Genomic DNA, 22,216 nt, shown 5'->3' with positions numbered 1-22,216 from the left:
TTTAATATATTCAAGTCATAAAGACTAAATTTAAAATTTTAGCAGAAAATTGAAAATTAACAAAAGAACTTGATGGGAAATTTAGAATTGACCAATGTTAACAACAAAAATTAGGAATTTGATGGATTTAGATTTGGATAGTATAAGAAAACAGAGCAAACTGCTAAGAAAAGGATGGAAAATACAGAAAAGAGCATAAGAGAAATAGATGATACCTTCAGAAGGTCTGATATATGTATTATGTAATTGATGTCCTAGAAGGAGGAAAATGGAGAGTCAAGGACAGGTAATGGCTGAGAATTTTTCCAATGTAACAGAGAGATATCAAACAACAAATTCATTAAGCCCTGTAATTAGGGCAGGATAAATGCTTTACACTGAAAACAATACCATAGCACATTATTTGAGAAGTCTGAAAGCCAAAGATATAATCTTAAAAGCAGCTGGTGAGAAAAAGTTTAATCACTCTTAAGCAACAGTAAACATGGCAGCTCATTTCTCATTGGAAGCAGTTAAAAAGACAGAAGACAGTAGGATATGCTGAAACAGAGAAACTGCCATCCTCTAGGATGCTCTACTCAGAAAAATAGATCAAAGTAAAATGAACACATTTCAAATGAAATATATAACCATCTGACACGCTAAAAGTAGTTTTTTTCCTGGTGAAAAGATTGCGGGCTCAAATGCTAACTTGTAGATGAAGTATTGAATAAAGAACACATTAGATAATTTTAAGTGAGTATTGACTGTATACTACAAAGCACTAATAGTAAAGACTTGTAGGGTGGTATATATTTGTATGTTGTGTATGTGGATATAGAGGGAGTTAAAATTGGAGTGAGAAAAATGTAATTTAAGTGTTCTGAGGTTCTTTTCTAGGAACAAGTAAATGTTATAATTTATATTTGATTTTGGTAAGTCAAGTATTAGTAAAATATATAACTAACAAGCTAATGGGGGAATGGATAGAATAAAAATTCAAAATCCAAAACAAGGCAAGAAAGAAGATAAAGAAGAATATTGAACAGGCAGGACAAATAGAAGATAATAAAATTGGAGATTTAAACCCCAAAATATCTGTAATTATATTAAAGGTAAATGGATTAAATGCACCGATTAAAAGATAAATATTATCAGATTGGATTTAACAGCAACAAAACCCCACAAACTGTTTTACAAAAAATGCTCCTAAAATATAAGGATGCAGAAAAGATGGAAAGTAAAACAGCACAAGATGTAAAATTTGATGACTCTAACAAAAATATGTCTATTATCAGCCAAAGTAGATTTTAAGGCAAAAAAAAGCATTACTAAAATAGATATGTCATAATGATAAAAAGTTTAGTTCTCCATTATGTTATAGCAGCCTTTAATTTGTATGTCCATAATATTATAACTTCAGAGTATGTAAGGCAAAAGTTGACAAAACCGGAAGGAATAATAGAAAAATCATATGATAAATAAGAGAACAGTTGTACAAAAAATAAAACCCAGTGAAGATACGGGAGAGCTGAACTACTTGATTAATAAACTTGAACACCTTTATGTTATTTTTTCTGCTTGGAACTCTTTTTCATATTTCAGACTGATTTCTTATTTAAAACCTTTCTTTAAATAGAATTTTCACATTAAAGCATCCAGTTTTTTTTTCTTTGGTCTGGAGTAGAAAATCTTTCACATATAAAACTTCACCATTAGCTAAGATAAATTCCTTTTTGTGTGGAATAACATGATTGTAAATATAAACTGCATTTCACAAATAACGTGGATTTGAAATACTTCTCAATGTTTGAGTCATTTACAAACTGTGTAAACTGAGACCTGGAGACCATCTAAATCAAAATCCTGAGTGGAACAGTATTCAAGGTAGGCTTTGGGGACAGTTCCCCCAAATGTTACACTATTTCAGTAGTATTGGTACCCATCTATAATACAAATTGTTTTAAAAATAAGTTTTATTGTGTATATATCAGGTATATTACATGATGTTATGGGACACATATAGATAGTCAAAATGGTTACTATAGTGAAGCAAATAAACATTTCCATCATTTCACATAGTTACCCTTTTTTGTGTGTTTGGCATATAATACAAATTTTTCATTTTGTGTATGTTCACATGGAATTATTAAGGGAGAAGGAAATGTCAAGGAAGAAGAAATTGTGACTTAAAATTCAATTTGGGTTCTATATTACTGTGCCATCAAAAATACTTAAGATGATCCTTTTAGGTGTTTACAAATGTTTGACTGGATTCAATAGCAGTGGTAGTTCTTTGAAGAAATACTTAATTGAGGCCAGGCACAGTGGCTCCTGCCTGTAATCCCAGTACTTCGGGAAGCTGAGACAGGAGGATTACTTGAGACCAGGAGCTCATGACCAGCCTGGGCAACATAGGAAGACCTCCGTCTCTACAAAAAAATTAAAAAATTAGCCAGGCATGGTGATACATGCTTGTAGTCCCCCAGCTACTTGGGAAGCTTAGGCGGGAGGATTGTTTGAGCCCAGGAGTTTAAGGCTGCATTGAGCTGTGATCATGCCACTGCACTCCAGCCTGGGTAACAGAGTGAGACTCTCAAACGAAATACTTGGCGGGTGTGGTGGCTCTGTAATCCTAGCACTTTGGGAGGCCGAGGCTGGCGGATCACGAGGTCAGGAGATCGAGACCATCTTGGCTAACATGGGGAAAACCCGTCTCTACTAAAAATTCAGAAACAAAATTAGCCAGGTGTGGTGGCAGGCGCCGGTAGTCCCAGCTACGCCGGAGGCTGAGGCAGGAGAATGGCGCGAACCTGGGAGGCGGAGCTTGCTGGGAGCCAAGATCGTGCCACTGCACTCCATCCTGGGCAACAGAGTGAGACTCTGTCTCAAAAAAAAAAAAAAAAAAAAAGAGATACTTAGTGTCTACTCTTTGCTGCCAAGCCTGTGTTAGGTGATAGCATTACAGTGAGGATCAAACAGAGATAATTTCTTCTTTCCAGAACTTACATTCTAGTGGGTGAAGTGGGATGTGGACAGAAATTAAATAATCCCACAAATAAATGTAAGGTTGCACTATGTAAGAGACATTGGTATATGATTCTATGGAGTGGTATAATGGATGAATTGACCTTCTCGAAGTCTAAGGAAAGAAGGAAGCCATTAACAAGATCAGAAGAGGTAGTGTCAGCATGTGCAAAGACTGGCAGGAGATAGACTGTGTGTGGAGGATTGGAAAGAAAGCTTATATAGCTGTACCACAGACAGCTAGAGTTGGCTAATGTAGGGTCTCTTTGTGAAGTAATGTGGAATGAGAAAAGCTGGATAGTTAAGTAGAGGCTGTGTAATGTTGATACTTAGGGGAGCATATAAAGAATATTGGGCTTAATCTTTTAGAGCAATAGGAAGTCATTGAAATACATTATTGAGGTGGATGACATATTCAAATTTGCATTTTGAAAACATTGCAGTATGGAGAAGAGATGTAAGGCCATTAGTGGCTATTGGTTGATTAAACTGATCTTACTGCAGTACTCTAGGTAACAAGTAATGGTAGCTTGGGCTAGAGTGGTGGAGCCAGAGATAATGGGTAGATACCTTAGGTATTTAGGAGATAAATTTGACAGAACTGGATGGTAGATGGGTATTAGATGTGAGGTAGAGAAGATATCAAAGTATTATAAGCTGTTATACAACTTGCTTTAGATTTAAATGAATACATATTAAAATACATGTTTTGAAAATGTTTAAAAGTGAAGGAGTTCCTTGAATAGATAGTAAATAATCTATATGGAGAAGATTATGAGACAAAGTGATTTTATGAACTTTTAATGGCAGCAGAAATACCTATGGTGTTATATAAAGCAGAATATGAAATTGTTTATAGTATGTATTCTTAATTAGATAAAATGGTAGTATTGAAGCATGCTAATTATCAGAAATGACTTTTTGATGTATAGATACCTCAAGAAGAACATGCTGCTAATGGTCCAGAACTCCTGAGGAAAAAACGTACAACTTCAGCTGAAAAAAATACTTGTCAGCTTTATATTCAGACTGATCATTTGTTCTTTAAATATTACGGAACACGAGAAGCTGTGATTGCCCAGGTATTTATGATTATGCGCTATTTTAGTAGTTCCCATATTGTTTTATAATACCTATTCTTTCCTTTAAAAATTTAAGTTAGTGTATTCTCTTTTTGGGAAAAACTATGTGTTTTCAGTTGTGATGTGATAAAATGTGTAAGATAAGTACATGGATAACTGAAAGACCAGTTGGGATATTTTAGTGTCAAAAGAGAGGGGTAAGACAATGATTTCCTGAAGGAGATGATGACACTGAAGTTTAGCTTTGGAAAGAGAGTTGAATTTTCATTTGTGGTCTTAAAGGAGGGAAAGTTGGAGGAATCCTTCCAACTGGAAGTATTTAATTTTTTTCTGTATTTTTATTGTATGTAGCACTTTCTAAGTTACATTATTATTTGTACTTGTGTCTTCTCAACCCTCATTAAAGTATAAATATTTTGAGGGTGCCCTTCAAAATGTCCTTCGTGTGGAAGGTACCCAGTAAGAATTTGATGAATGAACTTTTGACTCAAAGGATTTGAAATGGAGAAGATGGAGGTACGACTAGTATAAATGAATCATTTTGGTGGTGAGGATGAACTTACTTTTAAACATGTATAAAAGCTAGGTAGTTCTTCCCTTAGGATTTTGAAAATGTGAAACTAGAGCTTGAGGGAAGGGTAGCCTTGAGAGATTGAATGTGGAAAGAATGAAACCACAGGAGAAGAAATTGGAGCTATCTGTACATGGTGAATAGGTTGAGGAAGAGAAGCTAGTGAGGAAAACGTAATAGTGATAAGGTAGGAGATTTTGTAGGATTTACCAAGGAACAAATAAATTTCAAGACAAAATAGCATGAATTTATAATGAGCCCTATGAGCAGTTAGGAATTTCATTAGCAGTGTTTGGCAGCGTGGGCTACCTTTGAAATGATTATTGTTAATGCTTTTACTTGACCATCTTGTTTTATGTTTTATGTTTATGTTTTTACAGTTTCTTTGAAAATAACTTTGAGAGTATACATACATGTTTTCACATAAATGGTAGCAAGAGTACTTTTTGTAAATGAAGTTGGGAAGGTTGTTTACAGAGTGGTTTAGAAGTCAGAAAGTTTAGTTGGGGGTCAGCTAGGTAAACGGATACTTTTAGGTTTATCATCGTTTATCTCCTTGTAGAATTTAGCAAAATCTGAATGTATGTTTATTATATTTGTATTATCTCCCTCCTTTCTTCCGCTACTAAAGTAAGCCTCTGTAAATTTATAGGGACCTTCTGTATTTTGTTCACCACTATATCCCCAGTGCCTAAAACAGTGCCAAGAATATAGAAAGGGGTCAACAAAGTTTACAGAATGTGCAGCAATAGAAAGATTAAAGTCAGGGAATGACTGTGTGTCCTGAGCCGTCAGGGAAGTTCTTATAAAAATGTTTGAGCTGAGTCTGAAGGATAAATAGAGAAGGCTACTCTAGGCATAGGAAATATGTGAAAAGGAATGGACGTGTGACGTTGTAGGATTGGATTGAGGAAACAAAATTTTTATGTGACTGAAACAAGAGTATATGTTTAGGCCAGTTGTGGTGGCTCATGCCTGTAATGCCAGCACTTCGGGAGGCCCAGGTGGGTGGGTCACTTGAGGTCAGGAGTTCGAGACGAGCCTGGCCAACATAGTGAAACCTGTCTTTACTAAAAATACAAAAATTAGCTGGGCATGGTGGTAGGCGCCTGTAATCCCAGCTATTTGGGAGGCTGAGGCAGGAGAATCACTTGAATCTGGGAGGCAGAGGTTGCAGTGAGCCGAGATTGCAACACTGCACTCCAGCGTGGGCAACAGAGCAAGACTCTGTCTCCAAAAAAAAAAAAAGAAAAAAAAAAACCACAAAGAAGTATGCATGTTTATTATTGGCCAGAGGAGTCTGGAAAAGAAAGTAGAATCTCCCTTCTCAGCGCAGCTCACTAATCTTTTTTATATTTCTGTCCAGTATATAATGTTGACATTTTAAAATTTGAATGTGGCAGGACATGAATAATTACTGATTTTGGAAATGGAAATTTATAATCTTTTTCATATTTCAACATTGCCTCTAAAATGTTCTTTTTTTTAAATCATAGATATCCAGTCATGTTAAAGCGATTGATACAATTTACCAGACCACAGACTTCTCCGGAATCCGTAACATCAGTTTCATGGTGAAACGCATAAGAGTAAGGAACTTAAATAGTTAAAAACACTTAAAAAGTGAAACAGTCCAGACCATGTTTACACACACACACAAAAGCTTGCTTTTAATTTTATCTTTATGAATTAAGTAGTTTAATTTAATTGTATCTGTTGATGCAGTTTTTTTACTCCTGGCATTTACACACCCATACACACACACAGATACTTGGGTTTATGATTTAAGAATTAAATGTATAAGGTCTTAATCTGGTCTACAGTAGAGGTAAAGTGTGTATTCAGTCTGTCTGATTAACATATTATTAAGAAAGCTCTGACCCTTCAATAACTATGGCTATAGTGCTTGACTTTTCCCCATTTATCCCTCAGTTTCCTAAAATTTGCTTTGTGCAGTATTTTTCACTGTATGTTCCATTTGGTGTTCCAGGGGAGAAAAAGGATAAATACAGTGTTTAAATAAAATTGGAAGTTGGAAAAACCCTTAGTACTATAATCTTCTGGAAAATTCACAACTCACAGTAACATATATCAAGTTTTGAGAAGTCTTTCAGGAAAGAAACCCATATTTTTCTAAATTTTTGACCATGAAACTTTTTTTTTAGAAGAAATATATTAACATCAACAGATTCCAAAATACTTTAGGCATTTTGAGAAAAGCTGATCCGGAGCCATAGGGTCACGTAGTATGAGTTCTAATGTTATAAATTACAGGTAAATAAATAAATATTAAATTACTGACAAATTTAGGCTATTTTTTCAAAAGATTTCTGAATATTCTAAATATATGTGTATAGCTTTTTAAGAAACAGTATTTATATACTAAATAAACAACCGAACTTAAAAAAAATCATCCTTTCACAAAAGTATTTGCCACAGGGTTCCTTAATATTTATGCTTTCCTATTTTTCTTCAAATATGGTTAGATAAAATGTCTATACTAGAGAAGTTTAGTATATAAATTCAGCCACATAGCTGTAGGTAGTCCTTAAATTTAGAAGCAGTGTGATTAAATCTTAAATTGGATTTTCTTAAGGTGAAATATGATTTATTGATTTACAGTATAAGAATTATTCATAATTAATTGCTTTCATGTATTCTGTGAAACATAAATCCTTAAATGAGCAAGTAACAGTGATAAGAGGTATAAGTGTTGCTGTTTAGTAGGCAGAGCAATAAAATGCAAGTAATGAAAAGTAGAGAACACCTGAACACATTTTAGTGACGCACCTTTGAGGAAAATGATATGTATTATGAAGAAATGCATGTATATAAGTAAATGATGTGGTAGTTGGTTGTTTTTAGACCTTACCTCTTATTAAAACTTTAGTAAAGTTGTATCTGTTGAAGATTGTTCATAACCTATTAATTTAAAATTTATATTCTGTCAGCTATATTAATAATCCATTTAAATATAGGTAATTAAAATTTAAATGCAATTTTTTTTTTTTTTTTTTTTTTTTTTGAGAAGGAGTCTCACTCTGTCGCCCAGGCTGGAGTTCAGTGGCGCAATCTCGGCTCACTGCAGCCTCTGCCTTCCAGTTTCAAGCGATTCTCCCACCTCAGCCTCCTGAGTAGCTGGGATTACAGGCGCCCACCGTCATGCCCGGCTAATTTTTGTATTTTTGTAGATACAGGGTTTCACCATGTTGGCCAGGCTGGTCTTGAACTCCTGACCTCAGGTGATCACCCGCCTCGGCCTCCCAAAGTGCTGGGATTACAGGCGTGAGCCACTGTGACGGGCCTTACATGCAATTTTTATTTATAGCCAGTATTAGAGAATTACTAGGAAATTTCATTTTTATATTTAGTGGGAGAAAGCCATCTACAGCATGTCTTCAAGCATGGACTATCCGTAACATACAGTGTGCTTGCTTTTGAATTGTTTTAGTGTTAAATGGCCGTAACTGATTGTTTTTCGTTAATTGTTAATAGAGAAACCAGATGTTCTGAAATCTGTTCTTAAGCAGTTGCCCTCAATGGTGTTTTTGCCTCCCTGCTTCTGAGCCTCTTGGTTTTACTGGAGAGTACAGGTCATAAAGAGACCTGTAGTTCTTGTTGTATCAACCATTATGTCATCCTCTTACTGCCAACATTTTCAAACAGACTGAGGTTTGCCTTTCAGTAAAAACATTTACTTTCATATTGTAATTCCTTGGCTTACCTGGGGAAAGCCAAATTGTTCTAGGACTTCAGAGGAGACACACAGGTCTCTGAAAGGATGCAGGGGCTAATAAATAAAAGCTTTTGTTTAATAGAAGTCTGGTATTAGAACAGATTATTCAGATTCTGAAGGAGGAACCTGTGGTAGGAGTATAGTAGCTAAGTATCAAAAGAAACATTCTGGAAGAACTCAGCTTCAAATAGTAAAAGAAGTGAGTTTAAATTAGCAAAATTCTTGCCCACATTCAGGAAAAAAAAATAAATTTGCAGTTAGTTTGGCTTGGCTCATGTGACTCTCTAGGCAAGGAAAACCAGGAAAATGATTTGTCTGCTGAACTGACAGTCTTGGGTTTGATACCTATTTTATATTCTAGTAATTAGTTAAAATACAGGGTTTTATATCCTTGTAAGTGTCACCATATGTAGGAGATTAGGACTAAAGGAGACTTGTTCAGAGAATTAAATTTGAGAAACTATACTTCCTTTACTAAAGGTTTTGAAAGCAAAACTTGTTTTTTCTTCCCAAGTGTTCAGTGTTCAGGAATCTGGTGAATACTTGCTCAGAAATTTAGCATCTTCAATTTTAATTTCCCTACCTAGCCTTTCTTTTTTATTTGTTGTTATTGTTTTGCCTTCTGTGATCAGCTCAGGGATGTGGGCAGTGGGAACAACCTTAGAAGCCTTAATTCAGGCCTGATTTCCATGGGAGCATATTGTCCAGGTGTTTGCAGAAGAAGGTGAGCAGACATTTACACTAAAGCTCTGCTAACATTAATTACTTACTAAATTATTGTTTTGGATTTTAGATCAATACAACTGCTGATGAGAAGGACCCTACAAATCCTTTCCGTTTCCCAAATATTGGTGTGGAGAAGTTTCTGGAATTGAATTCTGAGCAGAATCATGATGACTACTGTTTGGCCTATGTCTTCACAGACCGAGATTTTGATGATGGCGTACTTGGTCTGGCTTGGGTTGGAGCACCTTCAGGTAGTTTATCATATTAAATATGTCTTAACTTACTACTTGAAACAAAGGGGAGTTTTCAGAGAATGTTGAATTTTCAAAGTATAGGAGAAAGTGATGCCTGTATAATATCTTAATTTATGCTACTTGAGTTAGGCAAGACTCATAAGCATAATGTAAAAGGCACAATAGATGAAGGAGCTTTTTATTTTGAAACGCATACAGGGAAATATCCTGATTCCTGACATTTGAATGGGCCAAATGAAATAAATAATTTTATGAGAAAAAGTGGTAATTCTGAAACCCAAAGGGAAATTTAATTTTTCCACAAAAGTTAATGTTATATATTTATTAACTTTTTTCCCCTCCAAAATAGGGTACTTAGAATCAAAAGAGGAAAACTGTGTCTTGCTTTCTCTTCTGTAGTGAGATAAAGAGGAGAGAAATCCTCATCAAGAGTGGCAGGTAAAAAGAAAAGAAAGCCTGCCTTTATTATTTTATTTCTAGCCTTTATTTTAATAAAAGGGAAGCACTGCATGAAAGAGATGTAGGCAGGAAGCCCCTGGTACCCACAACTCCATTGACATCATCACCTGGGTTCATACTCTGCCGAGTCTCTGCCTTAGCCATGAAAGCTATTGTCATTGATAATGTTGGGATGGGACAATACCCTTCCCATTACAGTGGGGGTGGAGTGTTGTGGAGGAGCTGTGATTTACTGTATAAGTTCAGTTGCCTAGTTTAGAAATCCAAATTTATTAATTGAAAGATGAGTGGAAAGGACCCCAGGCTCTTTGAATATAAATTGTGCCAAGTAGAGTTTAATCAATAGTATATTATCTTCTGAGCTATATACAACAAATTCTCCTTCTGATACTTCATTTCTATGTTTTTTTTTTTTAAAAAACTTCTGCTTTATCCAGAGTAAGAGAAGCTTTTGTATTCCTATTCTTATTAGTTTATTCTTTGATTTGTTTTATATATTTTAAGATCTTAAGTAGTACTGTATTTTCCTTTGTATTTCTTTCTCCTTTTTTAAAAGTCAGTATCTTAAGTCAATACTTTTACAATTTCCATAGCTTCTTTTGTTTTTCTTCTGTGTTTTAAAATGTACTCAATTTCATGATGTCATTTTAAAGTATAAGTTTATGTCATGGGCTGCATATTAATAGTGCAGTACTTTTGGATATTTGTCTTTTATGATAATCTGTACTTTTTTGTTACTTGGATTAGTCAGCAGATTGTACAGCTCACTCTTTCCTATGATTTTTCATGTTCGAAACTTTTATACTCTGAAACCTCTTTGCCCCTTCAATGGTTGGATGATTTTATCACAAAGTTTGTGATTTCTTCTCCCTATTCATTAGTAAGTACTACTAAAAACTCAGGGTCTCATATGATTTTATTTGTATATTATCCATTAATACAGTAGCTGTGAAGTCTCAAACAAGTGGTTCTCAAAGTGTGATCCATGGACTAGCACCATCAGCATCACCTAGGAACTTGTTAGAAATATAAGTTCATAGGCACTACCCTGGTCTCTTGAATCAGAAACTATAGATGTGGAGCCCAACAGTCTTAGTTTGAACAAGTTCTCAAAGTGATTCTGATGCACAGTGAAGTTTGAGAAGCACCACATTAATATTTTTGTCTCTAAAGCTTGCTCACAAAATGCCTCCTGGGTAAGTGAGTATGTGATCTTAAACTAAAAACTTTCTGCCATTTTGCATTTTCAGTTACAGACTATTGTACTTAAGGATGTAATGATTCTGTAGGAATTTGGTAAAATTCTTCCTAAATCTTCAGATATTCTCATGTCTTTAGATTCAGCTACTCATTTTGTTGTAAAAAGTAAGCTTTATTTTTTAGAGCAGTTTTAGATTTACAAAAAATTGAACAGATTAGGTATTCTCAAATCTCCTTCCTCCCTCCCCTGACAGTTTTGAGGAGTACTGGTGAGGTATATTTTAGAATGCTCCCCTATTTGGAATCTGTCTGATGTTTTCCTTATGATTAAACTGTAGTTATGGGTTTTTGGGACACTCAGTGTTTATGTCTCATTGTTTGTGATATTTGGATCACCATTTGTGATGCTGCTCATTTTCCTGAGGTGGGGAGAGTTCTGGATTGAAAATGGTGGGGCATGTTACTTGTATTTTCTTTTTTTTTTTTTTTTTTGAGACAGAGTGTTGCTCTGTCACCCAGGCTGGAGTGCAGTGGCGCGATCTCCGCTCACTGCAACCTCCACCTCCCGAGTTCACGCCTTTCTCCTGCCTCAGCCTCCCGAGTAGCTGGGACTACAGGCGCCCGCCACCATGCGCGGCTAATTTTTTATATTTTTAGTGGAGACGGGGTTTCACCGTGTTAGCCAGGATGGTCTCAATCTCCTGACCTCGTGATCCGCCCGCCTCTGTTTTCATTATTAGGGTCTTCTTAAAGGTGAAACAAGATACTTCCTGTGTACTTCATGAGCAAAAATATGGTGATTGGCAACCAAAATAGAAAACGAAGACTCCCGTTGTCAACTTTCTATCCCCATTTCCCCCCCCTCTGCTTTTTTTCCTTTTATATTATTATCTCTCTTTCTTTCAGACATTAGATGTCCGCTTCCATTACTCTATGTTAAACCCCCAACTTCAGCTCTTGGAAGCCATCTTCTAAGAGCTGCTGGGGAGGGGCTAGGCAGGCACAGAACAATGGAGGCCATAGTGGGAAAGAAAAGGGATCTTTGTTCCTTTGGTGCAACTTTTTCGAGTGTAGGTTACCTGCCTTGAAATAACACTGCCAGCTTCTTCACTTGTCTTTGCTCTTACTACTAGCTGAACTGAGTTTCATATTTGACTTATTTTTTTTTAAAACAAGGAATGTTATATATTTATTCTTGATTATTTCAATACCCTTATGAGGTGTAGGTATTATTGTCTCCCTTCTACAGATGAGGAAACTTGTGTTCAGAAACTTTGTGACCAACCTAATACCACACAGCTAGAGGTGGAACAGGATCTAGAATCTGGACCTTTTGACTCCAGATTCAGTTCATTTGGTAATTATATTACTAGGTATTTTATATATATATAAATACAATCTACACACACACACAGAGTAACATCTTAGCCTTTTCTTAGATATTTCAAATAAGAAGCTGAAATGTTTTCTGCTTCTTAGTAGAGGTTATACATTGGTGGAATCTGTTTTCTTCTTTCTTGAGAGAGAAGAGTTATAAAATCATACTAAGCTATAATATTTTGATATAATTTTGGGTAATTGTCATGGCATAATGGGAAGAGCAATGGACTGAGAGCTGGGAGAGAGGATTCTTGTGTGTTTTCTGTCTGTAAATTCAGGAAAATCATTTTGCTTCTGGTTGTTTTTTCATTTTAGTTCTGTCTTTGCCTTTTTGAGTCTTCATATTTCTACCTATAGGTCTTATCAGTTAACTGAATGAACATAGTCTCAGTTCGGCTTGGTCGTTGAATGAGGCTGGCTTTGGAATTCATCTCTACAGTTAGTCCTGAAACCTTCAGTACTCCTCTATTTGTGAAGAACATCTTTTGAGGCATTTCATTTGGTAGAAATAGTCTCTTCTGTTTTTTTTAGATTAGATGTTTTAGTTTGATATTACATATTAAAATTTGAGAGCATACAGAACTTAACACAGGGTTCTCGGGATAACCCACAGCTTATTGAATTCTTAACCCATAGTTTAAAAGTATAACTTCAAATGCTGGGAAAATTACATCATTGAAATATTGCAATAGGACACTTGCTATTGGCATTTAATGCTTGTCTGGACCCCTTGGATATTTAATATCTTTGATCCCTACCCATTGCATGTGAGTAGTGCTCTCCAGACTTGAAAGCCAAATGCCTGTGCTCTCACATTTCCTAGTATCACTTGTGGGAGTATTACTATGGTCTGGTCCAGAATTATTGCTTACATTAATATTGTATGATCAGCATGCTACTGTTAATTTTTGGCCTCCTCACATCAAAACTGTATTTATGGAATATGTCAAGGTATCATATTACTCTTGTATTTTTTTCTAAGACTTTTTTTGGGGGGTGGGGTGGAGTGGGTCTGTTTTGAAGTTTAGGACAGATACTCTAACTTTAGCTCTCAAACTATCCCGTAGATAGAAAATTGTCATCATACTTCTTTGTTGCTTATTGAATCCTTCATCAATAATTACTTTTGACCCGAATTTAAAACGTTTCACCCTTCTCATTGTTATTCACAACTTATGTATTTGTCAATGATGAATATATGTATAGTAAAATCTTAAATTTAATATATAGCAATTGAGTTTGAGTTAATGGTTTAGCTGTGGGTATATATGATACCTCATTACTGAGTTTTCTGGCATATCAAAACTAGTTGCAGTATTTAAAAAAATTAAACCATAACTTTCAGAGTTACAAATAGTATTTTATTTCTTCCTGTATAATCAAGTTACTCCAACATATGCTATTAGCCTGCAACAAATATTAAACTTCCTTTTTTTTTTTTTTTTTTGAAACGAAGTCTTGCTCTGTTGCTCAGGCTGGAGTGCAGTGGCATGATCTCTGCTCATGGCAACCCCCACCTCCCGGGTTCAAATGATTCCCCTGCCTCAGCCTCCTGAGTAGCTGGGATTACATGCATGCACCACCTCACCTGGCTAATTTTTGTAATTTTAGTAAAGATGGGGTTTCAACATGTTGGTTATGCTGGTCTCCAACTCCTGATCTCAGGTGATCCGCCTGCCGCCGCCACCCAAAGTGTTGGGATTACAGACGTGAGCCACTGCGCCCGGCCATTTTAAACTTTCATATAAGCGATAATCATAAAGACCAAAAGCAGTTGTTTAAGAAGTTAGGCAATATATAAATTACTATATTTCAGAATAGTATATTCTAATTTATGTATACTCTTCTCTTAAATTAGCCAGACCCTAAAAGTGCAGAAAAATGTATATTATCAGAGATTTAAAAATATGCCTATTTACTTTTTTTTTTTTAAACTGATAAAGATTTGAAGTGTGGAGTCTTCTATGCTTAATTCAAGTTTGACAGTACTGCATTGGACCAATTTGCACATGACAAATCTTCACTAAGGCAGGATATTAATTTACTATTTGTTTAAAACTATGCTGTGTGTACAATAATTATTATATACAGAATACTTATTTATATATTTTCTGGTTTCCAGAAATAATGATGTGCTTCTCAGGACTGAGCTCCAAAAGTAGAACTAGCTTAAGAAAATATATTAAATTCTCACAAATTATTTGGTATTTTCTCTCTACTCAGTTGTCAGTGTAGAAAAGGTATTAAATTTTGAATATCATAAAGGTTCTCAACCCCTTGCTGGGTTAAATTTGCATGTGACTCCAGCTATTTGTCCGGCCTGTAGTCTCAGGTCACTCATTTTAATGTGCATATACATCACCTGAGGTGGGCAGAGTTCTGGATTGAAAATGGTGGGGCATGTTACTTGTATTTTCTTTCTTTCTTTCTTTTTTTTTTTTTGAGACAGAGTCTTGCTCTGTCACCCAGGCTGGAGTGCAGTGGCGTGATCTCTGCTCACTGTAAGCTCCACTTCCTGGGTTCACGCCATTCTCCTGCCTCAGCCTCCTGAGTAGCTGGGGCTACAGGCACCTGCCACCATGCCCTGCTAATTTTTTGTATTTTTAGCAGAGACGGGGTTTCACCGAGATGGTCTCAATCTCCTGACCTTGTGTTTCTTTGAAACACATTTTTCATTTCAGCTTTCTGAATTGTAACAGTAATTCAAATTTGTATTTTGTTGCCATATATTTATTATATTTAATGGGAGCAAGGCAACAGTCATAGTATAATGCTGTTCTTGCAGACCTATTTTGAATTGCCTTCTGTTACATGCTTTATTAGGGATTCTAAATACTAGACTTGTTTTTGAAGTGGGGAGAATGGGAAGGGGAGGAGAAGCAATATTAGACTTTTTAAAAATGGTTTAGTAACTTTGTTGTAACTTGTCTATAGAAAGCTAATTAGAGCAGTTATCGTAATACGCTTATCCATTTGATTGTATTTCTTTTAAAAATCAAATAGGGAAAACTTTAAGTATAAATATAAACTAAATAACTTCTCACTGAAAATCTTATAATAAAGTTAATTAAAAGAAAATATGATCTTACCAGTGTAATGTCTATATAAAGGCATGAATTGACCAGATGGTTTCTGATTTTCCTATTATTATTTTTCTGATTTCTCATAATTGATTTTAGCTGTGAAAGCACTGTCATTTGCTGTTAAATTCTAAAGTCCCTGTTAATGAATAGATGAAGTACAAAATGATAAAAATATTTAAGTGGAAATATGGTTTTTCTTTTAAAATTTGATAGTGTCCTAAAGACATACTGGAACAATCATAATTCAGTTTTTAATTTTTTTTTTAAAATTTCAAACCTGCGGAAAGGTTGCAAGAATAGTATGATGAAATTCTTCTTCTTTTTTTTTTTTTTTAGACAGAGTGTCACTGTGTCGCCCAGGCTGGAGTGCAGTGGCACAATCTCAACTCACTGCAACTTCCACCTCCTGGGTTCAGGCAATTCTCCTGCCCGAGTAGCTGGGATTACAGGTGTGCACCACCACACCCAGCTAATTTTTGTATTTTTAGTAGAGATGGGGTTTCGCCATGTTGGCCAGGCTGGTCTCAAACTCCTGACCTCAAGTGATCTGCCTGCCTCGGCCTCCCAAAGTGCTGGGATTACAGGCGTGAGCCACTGCGCTCAGCAGTGGTGAATTCTTGATGGATTAATCAATTATTAACCTTTTGTCACATTTGCTTTCTATCTCTTCCTTCCTTCCCACCCATCTTCTCTTTTTCCTTCTTTCCTCTACCCGCTCTTTTTTTTTTTTTTTAACCTTCTTGACATGATTATTTTCTTTTTTTACAAATACATTGTATGTCATATCTCAGGACAGGGAATCATATGCTCATGTGCCTCACTGCTTCTTGTAGAAGTGACTTTCTCAGAATCTTCTTGAGGATATTTTGTTCAGCTTTCATTTAACTTAAATCATAAGATTTCTTTTTAAAAGATGAAAGGATGTACACTTTGACTTAGTGTAAATACTGATATATTCAAATTGAAAGGAAATGTAAATATTTGTTTTCCTAAATTAATGGGAATAACATTTGGGGGACATTTTGATTGTGAAGAACATTTTGTAAAGGCTGTGTACTCAGTCCTGGGAGTTTCTTTATGAATGTCATTAAAACTTTTATTTGAAGTGACTTCTTAGTCTTGGACCAAAGAAACTTTTGCATATGTGATACATTTGAGTACCAGTTCTATTTTAGATTAAAATATAAAATGTTTTCATTTAATATAGCATATATTACCTTTTTGGGGGTAAGGGGAAACAGATGCTAATTTAGCCATTTTTTTGTTCTGGATTAGGAAGCTCTGGAGGAATATGTGAAAAAAGTAAACTCTATTCAGATGGTAAGAAGAAGTCCTTAAACACTGGAATTATTACTGTTCAGAACTATGGGTCTCATGTACCTCCCAAAGTCTCTCACATTACTTTTGCTCACGAAGTTGGACATAACTTTGGATCCCCAGTAAGTATTGTCTAATTATTAGCTTAAAAAATACTTATTAGTCTAATTTTTATGTTGAGTGATTTATTTAAAATTCACAGTGAAAACAAATGTACTTACGAGTGTTTAGTTTTTATGTCAGAGCACAGTAATGTATTTGACCATACTGAAAGGGAGGAAGATAGAATGTTTGTGGTTAAAATAAGAAAAGTAAGAAGCATAACAGTGCTAGAATTCTGTGAAGGCAAGGGATTTCATCTGGCTTATTCAGACAAAATATCTATATCTCCTGGCCCTAGAACAATGCCTAGTACATAATGTACTCAAATATCTTTTGAATGAGAATCATTATTCATTGTTTAAAAGTACATTTTGAATGTTCAGCAAATTGTGAGAAATTCTTTTTTTGTTTTGTTTCTGTTAAAGCATTTTTAGGGAATGAGATTGATATTTTAAAATCTTTTCTCTATTGTGGAATGAGATTGATATTTTAAAGTATTTTCTCTACCGTGGAATGAGATTGATATTTTAAAATCTTTTATTATGAAAAAATTATAACATACACAAAAGTAGAACAAATAGTGCAACAAAGCCTTATACGCCCATGATTCAGAACAGGGATCAGCAAACATTTTCTGTAAAGGGCCTACTAGTAAACATTTTAGGCTTCAGGGGCAGTGTTTGGTTTCTGTTGTACAGTCTTTGTTGCTTTTACAATTTGTTAAATATGGAAAAGCCATTCTCCCTAAGCCATATAAAAACAGGCTGCTGGCTACTTTGTCAACCCCTAATTCAGACAGTAATTGTGAAGATTTTGACATATCTTCTATCTGTATTTCTGTTTCTTTGCTAAGGTATTTAAAGGAACTCTATCTATCCTTACATATTTCAGTACACATTCCTGAAAAAATAGACATTTTCTAATATAACTGCAATGTGGTTATTACACCTAACAAAATTAACAGCGATCTTTGATATTATCTAATATCCAGTCCATTATATTGATCTTTTAAGTGACCTTAAAGATCAGTACAACACAGAAATATGAAATACTGAATGATACTCTGTCTTTGTGATTTTGGTAGAGCTTATTAAAGATAACATTTTGAAAATGTACACTTGAAAACTGTATGTAAATTCATTTTACTTTCACCTTATCACTTGCAAAAGTGCAAATTTTTATGATTTTAAAAATAAGTTGTCTACTTGTAGCTTAAAATCCCCAAATGCACTTCTCTGATTTTTCCCATGTTTGTAAAATGGGTGCCATCTCACTAAGTTGCAAGTCTTTCTTCTTCTACGTCCCAATCAGAAATTGATAGATTATTATTAATGTTCTTGGATAAGGTATTTAAAATGTGCTTAATCTCTGTAACTCTTGACTGCTTTTGTGATCTTCTCTTAAAAGAGTACTTGGAATTTTAGAGATGAGCAGAGAATTATTGTTCGTAGTTGATTTGCATTTTCAAGAGCAGATAAGTGTCCTCTCTTCTCCCCAAGTCATCTTGGTTCCAGGCCTTACCAGGGGAATTTTAGTACCCCTTCAGCTACTTGTCTGGCCTATAGTCCCAGGTCACTCATTTTTATGTGCATATACATCACCTGAGAATCTTAAAACTCAGATTCTTTTTTAGTAGGTCTTTGATGGGGCCTGAGTTTCTGTATTTCTAACATACTCCCAGATAATGCTGCTGCTGCTGCTGCTGGTGCTCGTCTGTGAACCACACTGCAGTAGGGAATCTAGACCATTCTCTTTTCACTTCTTGTGTAATCTCTTTCCTACCTAGCTGCCAGTGAGATGTTTTTATTCAATTAATGTTATATTATTGTTTAATGGAGAAATTGGTTCACACTCTTTGCCTACCATGCTCAATTGTACCCCATTCTTTTGCACATGTTGTTAATTCTGCCATCTGTATCTGTAGTAGATGGTTGTCTTCATCTGTTTTGTGTTGTTATAAGGGAATATCTGAGGGTGGGTAATTTATAAAGAAAAGAGGTTTATTTGGCTCATGATTCTGTAGGCTGTACAAAAAGCATGGTGCTGGCATCTACTCAGCTTCTGGTAAGGGCCTCAGGCTGCTTCCACTTATGATGGAGGGCAACAGGTGCTGGCATGTGCAGAGATCACATGGTGGGAGTGGAGGTGGTGGGAGCGTGGGGTCAAGGAGAGAGGAGGTACTAGGCTCTTAACAGCCAGCTCTTGCAGGAACTAAGAGAGTGAGAATGCACTCACCCACCCACCTCCAACCCTTCAGGAAGAGCATTAATCTATTGATGAGGGATCTGCCCCCATGACCCAGACCTCTCTTGTTAGGCCCCACTAACAGCATTGGGATCAAATTTGGGGGGACAGACATCCAAATTATACAATGCTTAATAAATATTTGTTGAGTAATTTAATAGTAAGATCAGCCAGAATCATAAACACCTGAACCTGTCTCCCTTAACATCTTTATCTGAAATCTCTTTCTCTCTTATACATTTGTAGTAATGTCAATGTTACTTTTTCTGAGTGGTTCACATTATTTCTTAAATTTATTTATCCTATCTGAAATATTTATTGTGCACCTATTATAAACTGCTTTATAAACTTTGTTGTAGGAAGTTGTAATCATAAATGAGACAAAGTTCCCGTCTCTCAAGGTGAAAATTCTAATATGTACCTACTCTCACCAGATTCACCTTCATGTAAATACAGTTCTGATAATGCCACTTCTGCTTACTAACTCACTTCTACTACTTTCTAATATTGCTGATACAATTTCCTTATCTTAATGTTTAGGGTGTTTGATAATTTGGGGTTTAAGTATATTTCTAGTGTTATCTCCCCTCATCTGTCAAATTAAGTAATTCACAGACCTTGAAAACTTTCCTCCGCTAGGAAGTCAGTTCCTTCCCATGTCTGCCTGTTGAAATCTTGATCCATGTTGTTATATGATGTAAATGAATATGGCCCTTAATAAAAATTAAGAAAATATGACCATCATAGTTTTATTTATAATACCAAAAAGTTTTAAGCAGCCTAGATGGCCCTACAGTATGTAAATACCACAGAATGCTCTGCAGTCATTTAAATACCAAGTTTTGCAGTGCTCATTTTATACTGTTAAGCTGAAAGAAAGGTGTGTATAACTGTACACATGGAGGGTGGCTGTGGTGACTCACACCTGTAATCCCAGCACTTTGGGAGGCCGAGGTGGGCAGATTGCTTGAGCCCAGGAGTTCGAGACCAGCCTGGGCAACATGGCGAAACCCCGTCTCTACCAAAAATACACACAAAAACAATTAGCTGGGTGTGGTGGACTGCACCTGTAGTCCCAGCTACTCGAGAAGCTAAGGTCGGGGAGGATGACTTGAGTCCAAGGTTGCAGTGAGCCAGGATCACGCCACTACACTCCAGCCTGGGGGACAGAGTGAGACTGTCTCAAAAAAAATGTTATAACTGTACACATGGTATAGTCCAAATTTTAAATTAAAATGTGATACAGCTAGATATAAGTCAGATAGGAAATAGATCAAAATTTTAATAGTTATAGTGCATGGTAGATTATGATTGAATTTTTATTTATGCATTTTTGTTTTCTTAATTTTCTTTCTTATAGTTAGACAAATTTTTCTGTTTTCTTGTCACAAAGATTATAGTTTCTTAGTGAAACGCTTCTCTTGATTTGAACTCTGAATACTTGTGCGAGTCCAGTCAAGATGGCCTTTATGTTCTGTTTTGTGTTTTGCTTATTCATGTGCTTGTTTTATTCGTTATCTGAGGATGGCAAATAGCTGGCATGCTTGCTTACAACCTGTTTCCCCTTCTATTCCTGTTAATGGTGATCTATTGTAATATCTCCTGGCCTAGTAAAATAATAATTGACTAGCAATATCTGTAATGGATTTATGCAGCAGCAAGTCAGACTAAGCAGTTATGTCAAGATTTGCTATCATTTAAAAATAGAAGGTAAGTGCCTTGAAGGCTAGGGATAATACTTTTCTCATCTTTATATTTTTATATTTTAGTGCCTCCTTTTATAGCACTGGACATTCATTAATATTTACTGAATTGAAAAGTGGCAAGATATTCTGTGATGACATCAAGAGTTATACAGAATTGGGATTTTTTTCTTTCCTTTCTAAAACTAATGCTGAGAATAATTCTAGTGCTACACCTTTTTCAGAAACTGAATTGAATTTTATAGGTTGAAAACATAAAGCAAGATAATATTGGTGAATAGTATAGAGTTGCTAAATGCTGAATCTAGATTCAGAAGAAAGGCAAGAGGTATCAGGAAGAATAAAGGTGATAGTAGAGGACACATTTTTTAATTTAACAGTTGCCTCAGAAGAGGGAATAGAAAATGAAAGTAACTTAGTTGGGCTCTAGGAAAAGCAGAACGTCCTTGGGCAGTCTTTTTCTTTCTTGAGAGTGGGGTTGTTGGGTATTTAAAACAAGATTTTAATTAAATAGCACAATTACTCTAGTGTCCAGTGTTTTTTGCCCCTTCTGATGTGTTCTGAATTGTTTGAGGGGCATTGTGAGGGTTGTTTGAGTGCATATCCCCAGGATGGTAGGGGCTGCTGGGATCTGGTAGTAGTGTTCTGTTGCTTGATCTCATAAGCATTACTTTGAGAAAATTCAGGGAGCTATGCTGTATGTATCTGACTCTTCAATAAAATTTATCAAAACCGAACACCACTTGTGTGCATTTATATGTTACATGTACACAGAACTCTGTTTATTTGGCAAAGCAGTATTTTGGTTTTATCTCTAGGCTTTTACCATTTTTCATTTAAAAATATATCATTGTGTTTCTGTTCCTAGTCAGCATTTTTACTTACCTTTCTTATATATTGGCTATTAAGTTAGCTGTCTTAGATTCCTGTTCTGTGTGTATTTAGCCCCATGTCAGTCTCTTGATTCTTTTGTCTTTCCCCACCTCTGTCTTCTCTGAACTATTCATTAACATGTAATTTAACATATATGTTAGAGACTATTTAGTAGTTTTAAAGCAGTTTATTTTACTGTTACTAGTTTTAAAAGTAGGTGACCTTATTTTTAATAGACTTTTATGACTGTCCTCAATTCTAGTCCCTGCTTACAAAGCTATAAATTGTTATGGCTAGACCTCCACTGATTTTCCTTCTTTTCTAAGACAGTGACCCCTAAAAGAGCAAATTCTTTTCCTACTCAAGGTTTGTAAAACAATTGTAAGATCCTTTTTAAAGGAGAGTCCACAAGCTTCCATTGTTTTCCTGATGAGAACGTTACGTTTAATCAGTTGACCTGAAAACCTTATTTTACTTCCT

General features: G+C 35.4%; 1 protein-coding gene across 1 annotated transcript in view; it reads left to right on the top strand.

Annotated features, from left to right (window-relative positions):
- The window catches only part of ADAM10 (ADAM metallopeptidase domain 10), a 153,984-nt gene that overhangs the window by 99,628 nt on the left and 32,140 nt on the right, over window positions 1-22,216 (top strand). The window contains exons 6-9 of the mRNA XM_003827893.5: window positions 3,939-4,088; window positions 6,156-6,248; window positions 9,189-9,372; window positions 16,773-16,936. Of these exons, the coding sequence (XP_003827941.1) occupies window positions 3,939-4,088; window positions 6,156-6,248; window positions 9,189-9,372; window positions 16,773-16,936 (591 nt within the window). The remainder of the gene's footprint in view (window positions 1-3,938; window positions 4,089-6,155; window positions 6,249-9,188; window positions 9,373-16,772; window positions 16,937-22,216) is intronic.

This window comes from Pan paniscus, chromosome 16 (genome assembly GCF_029289425.2).
Source record: "Pan paniscus chromosome 16, NHGRI_mPanPan1-v2.0_pri, whole genome shotgun sequence".
Taxonomy (NCBI): Eukaryota; Metazoa; Chordata; class Mammalia; order Primates; family Hominidae; genus Pan; species Pan paniscus.
This window is presented reverse-complemented; position numbering and strand designations above follow the sequence as displayed.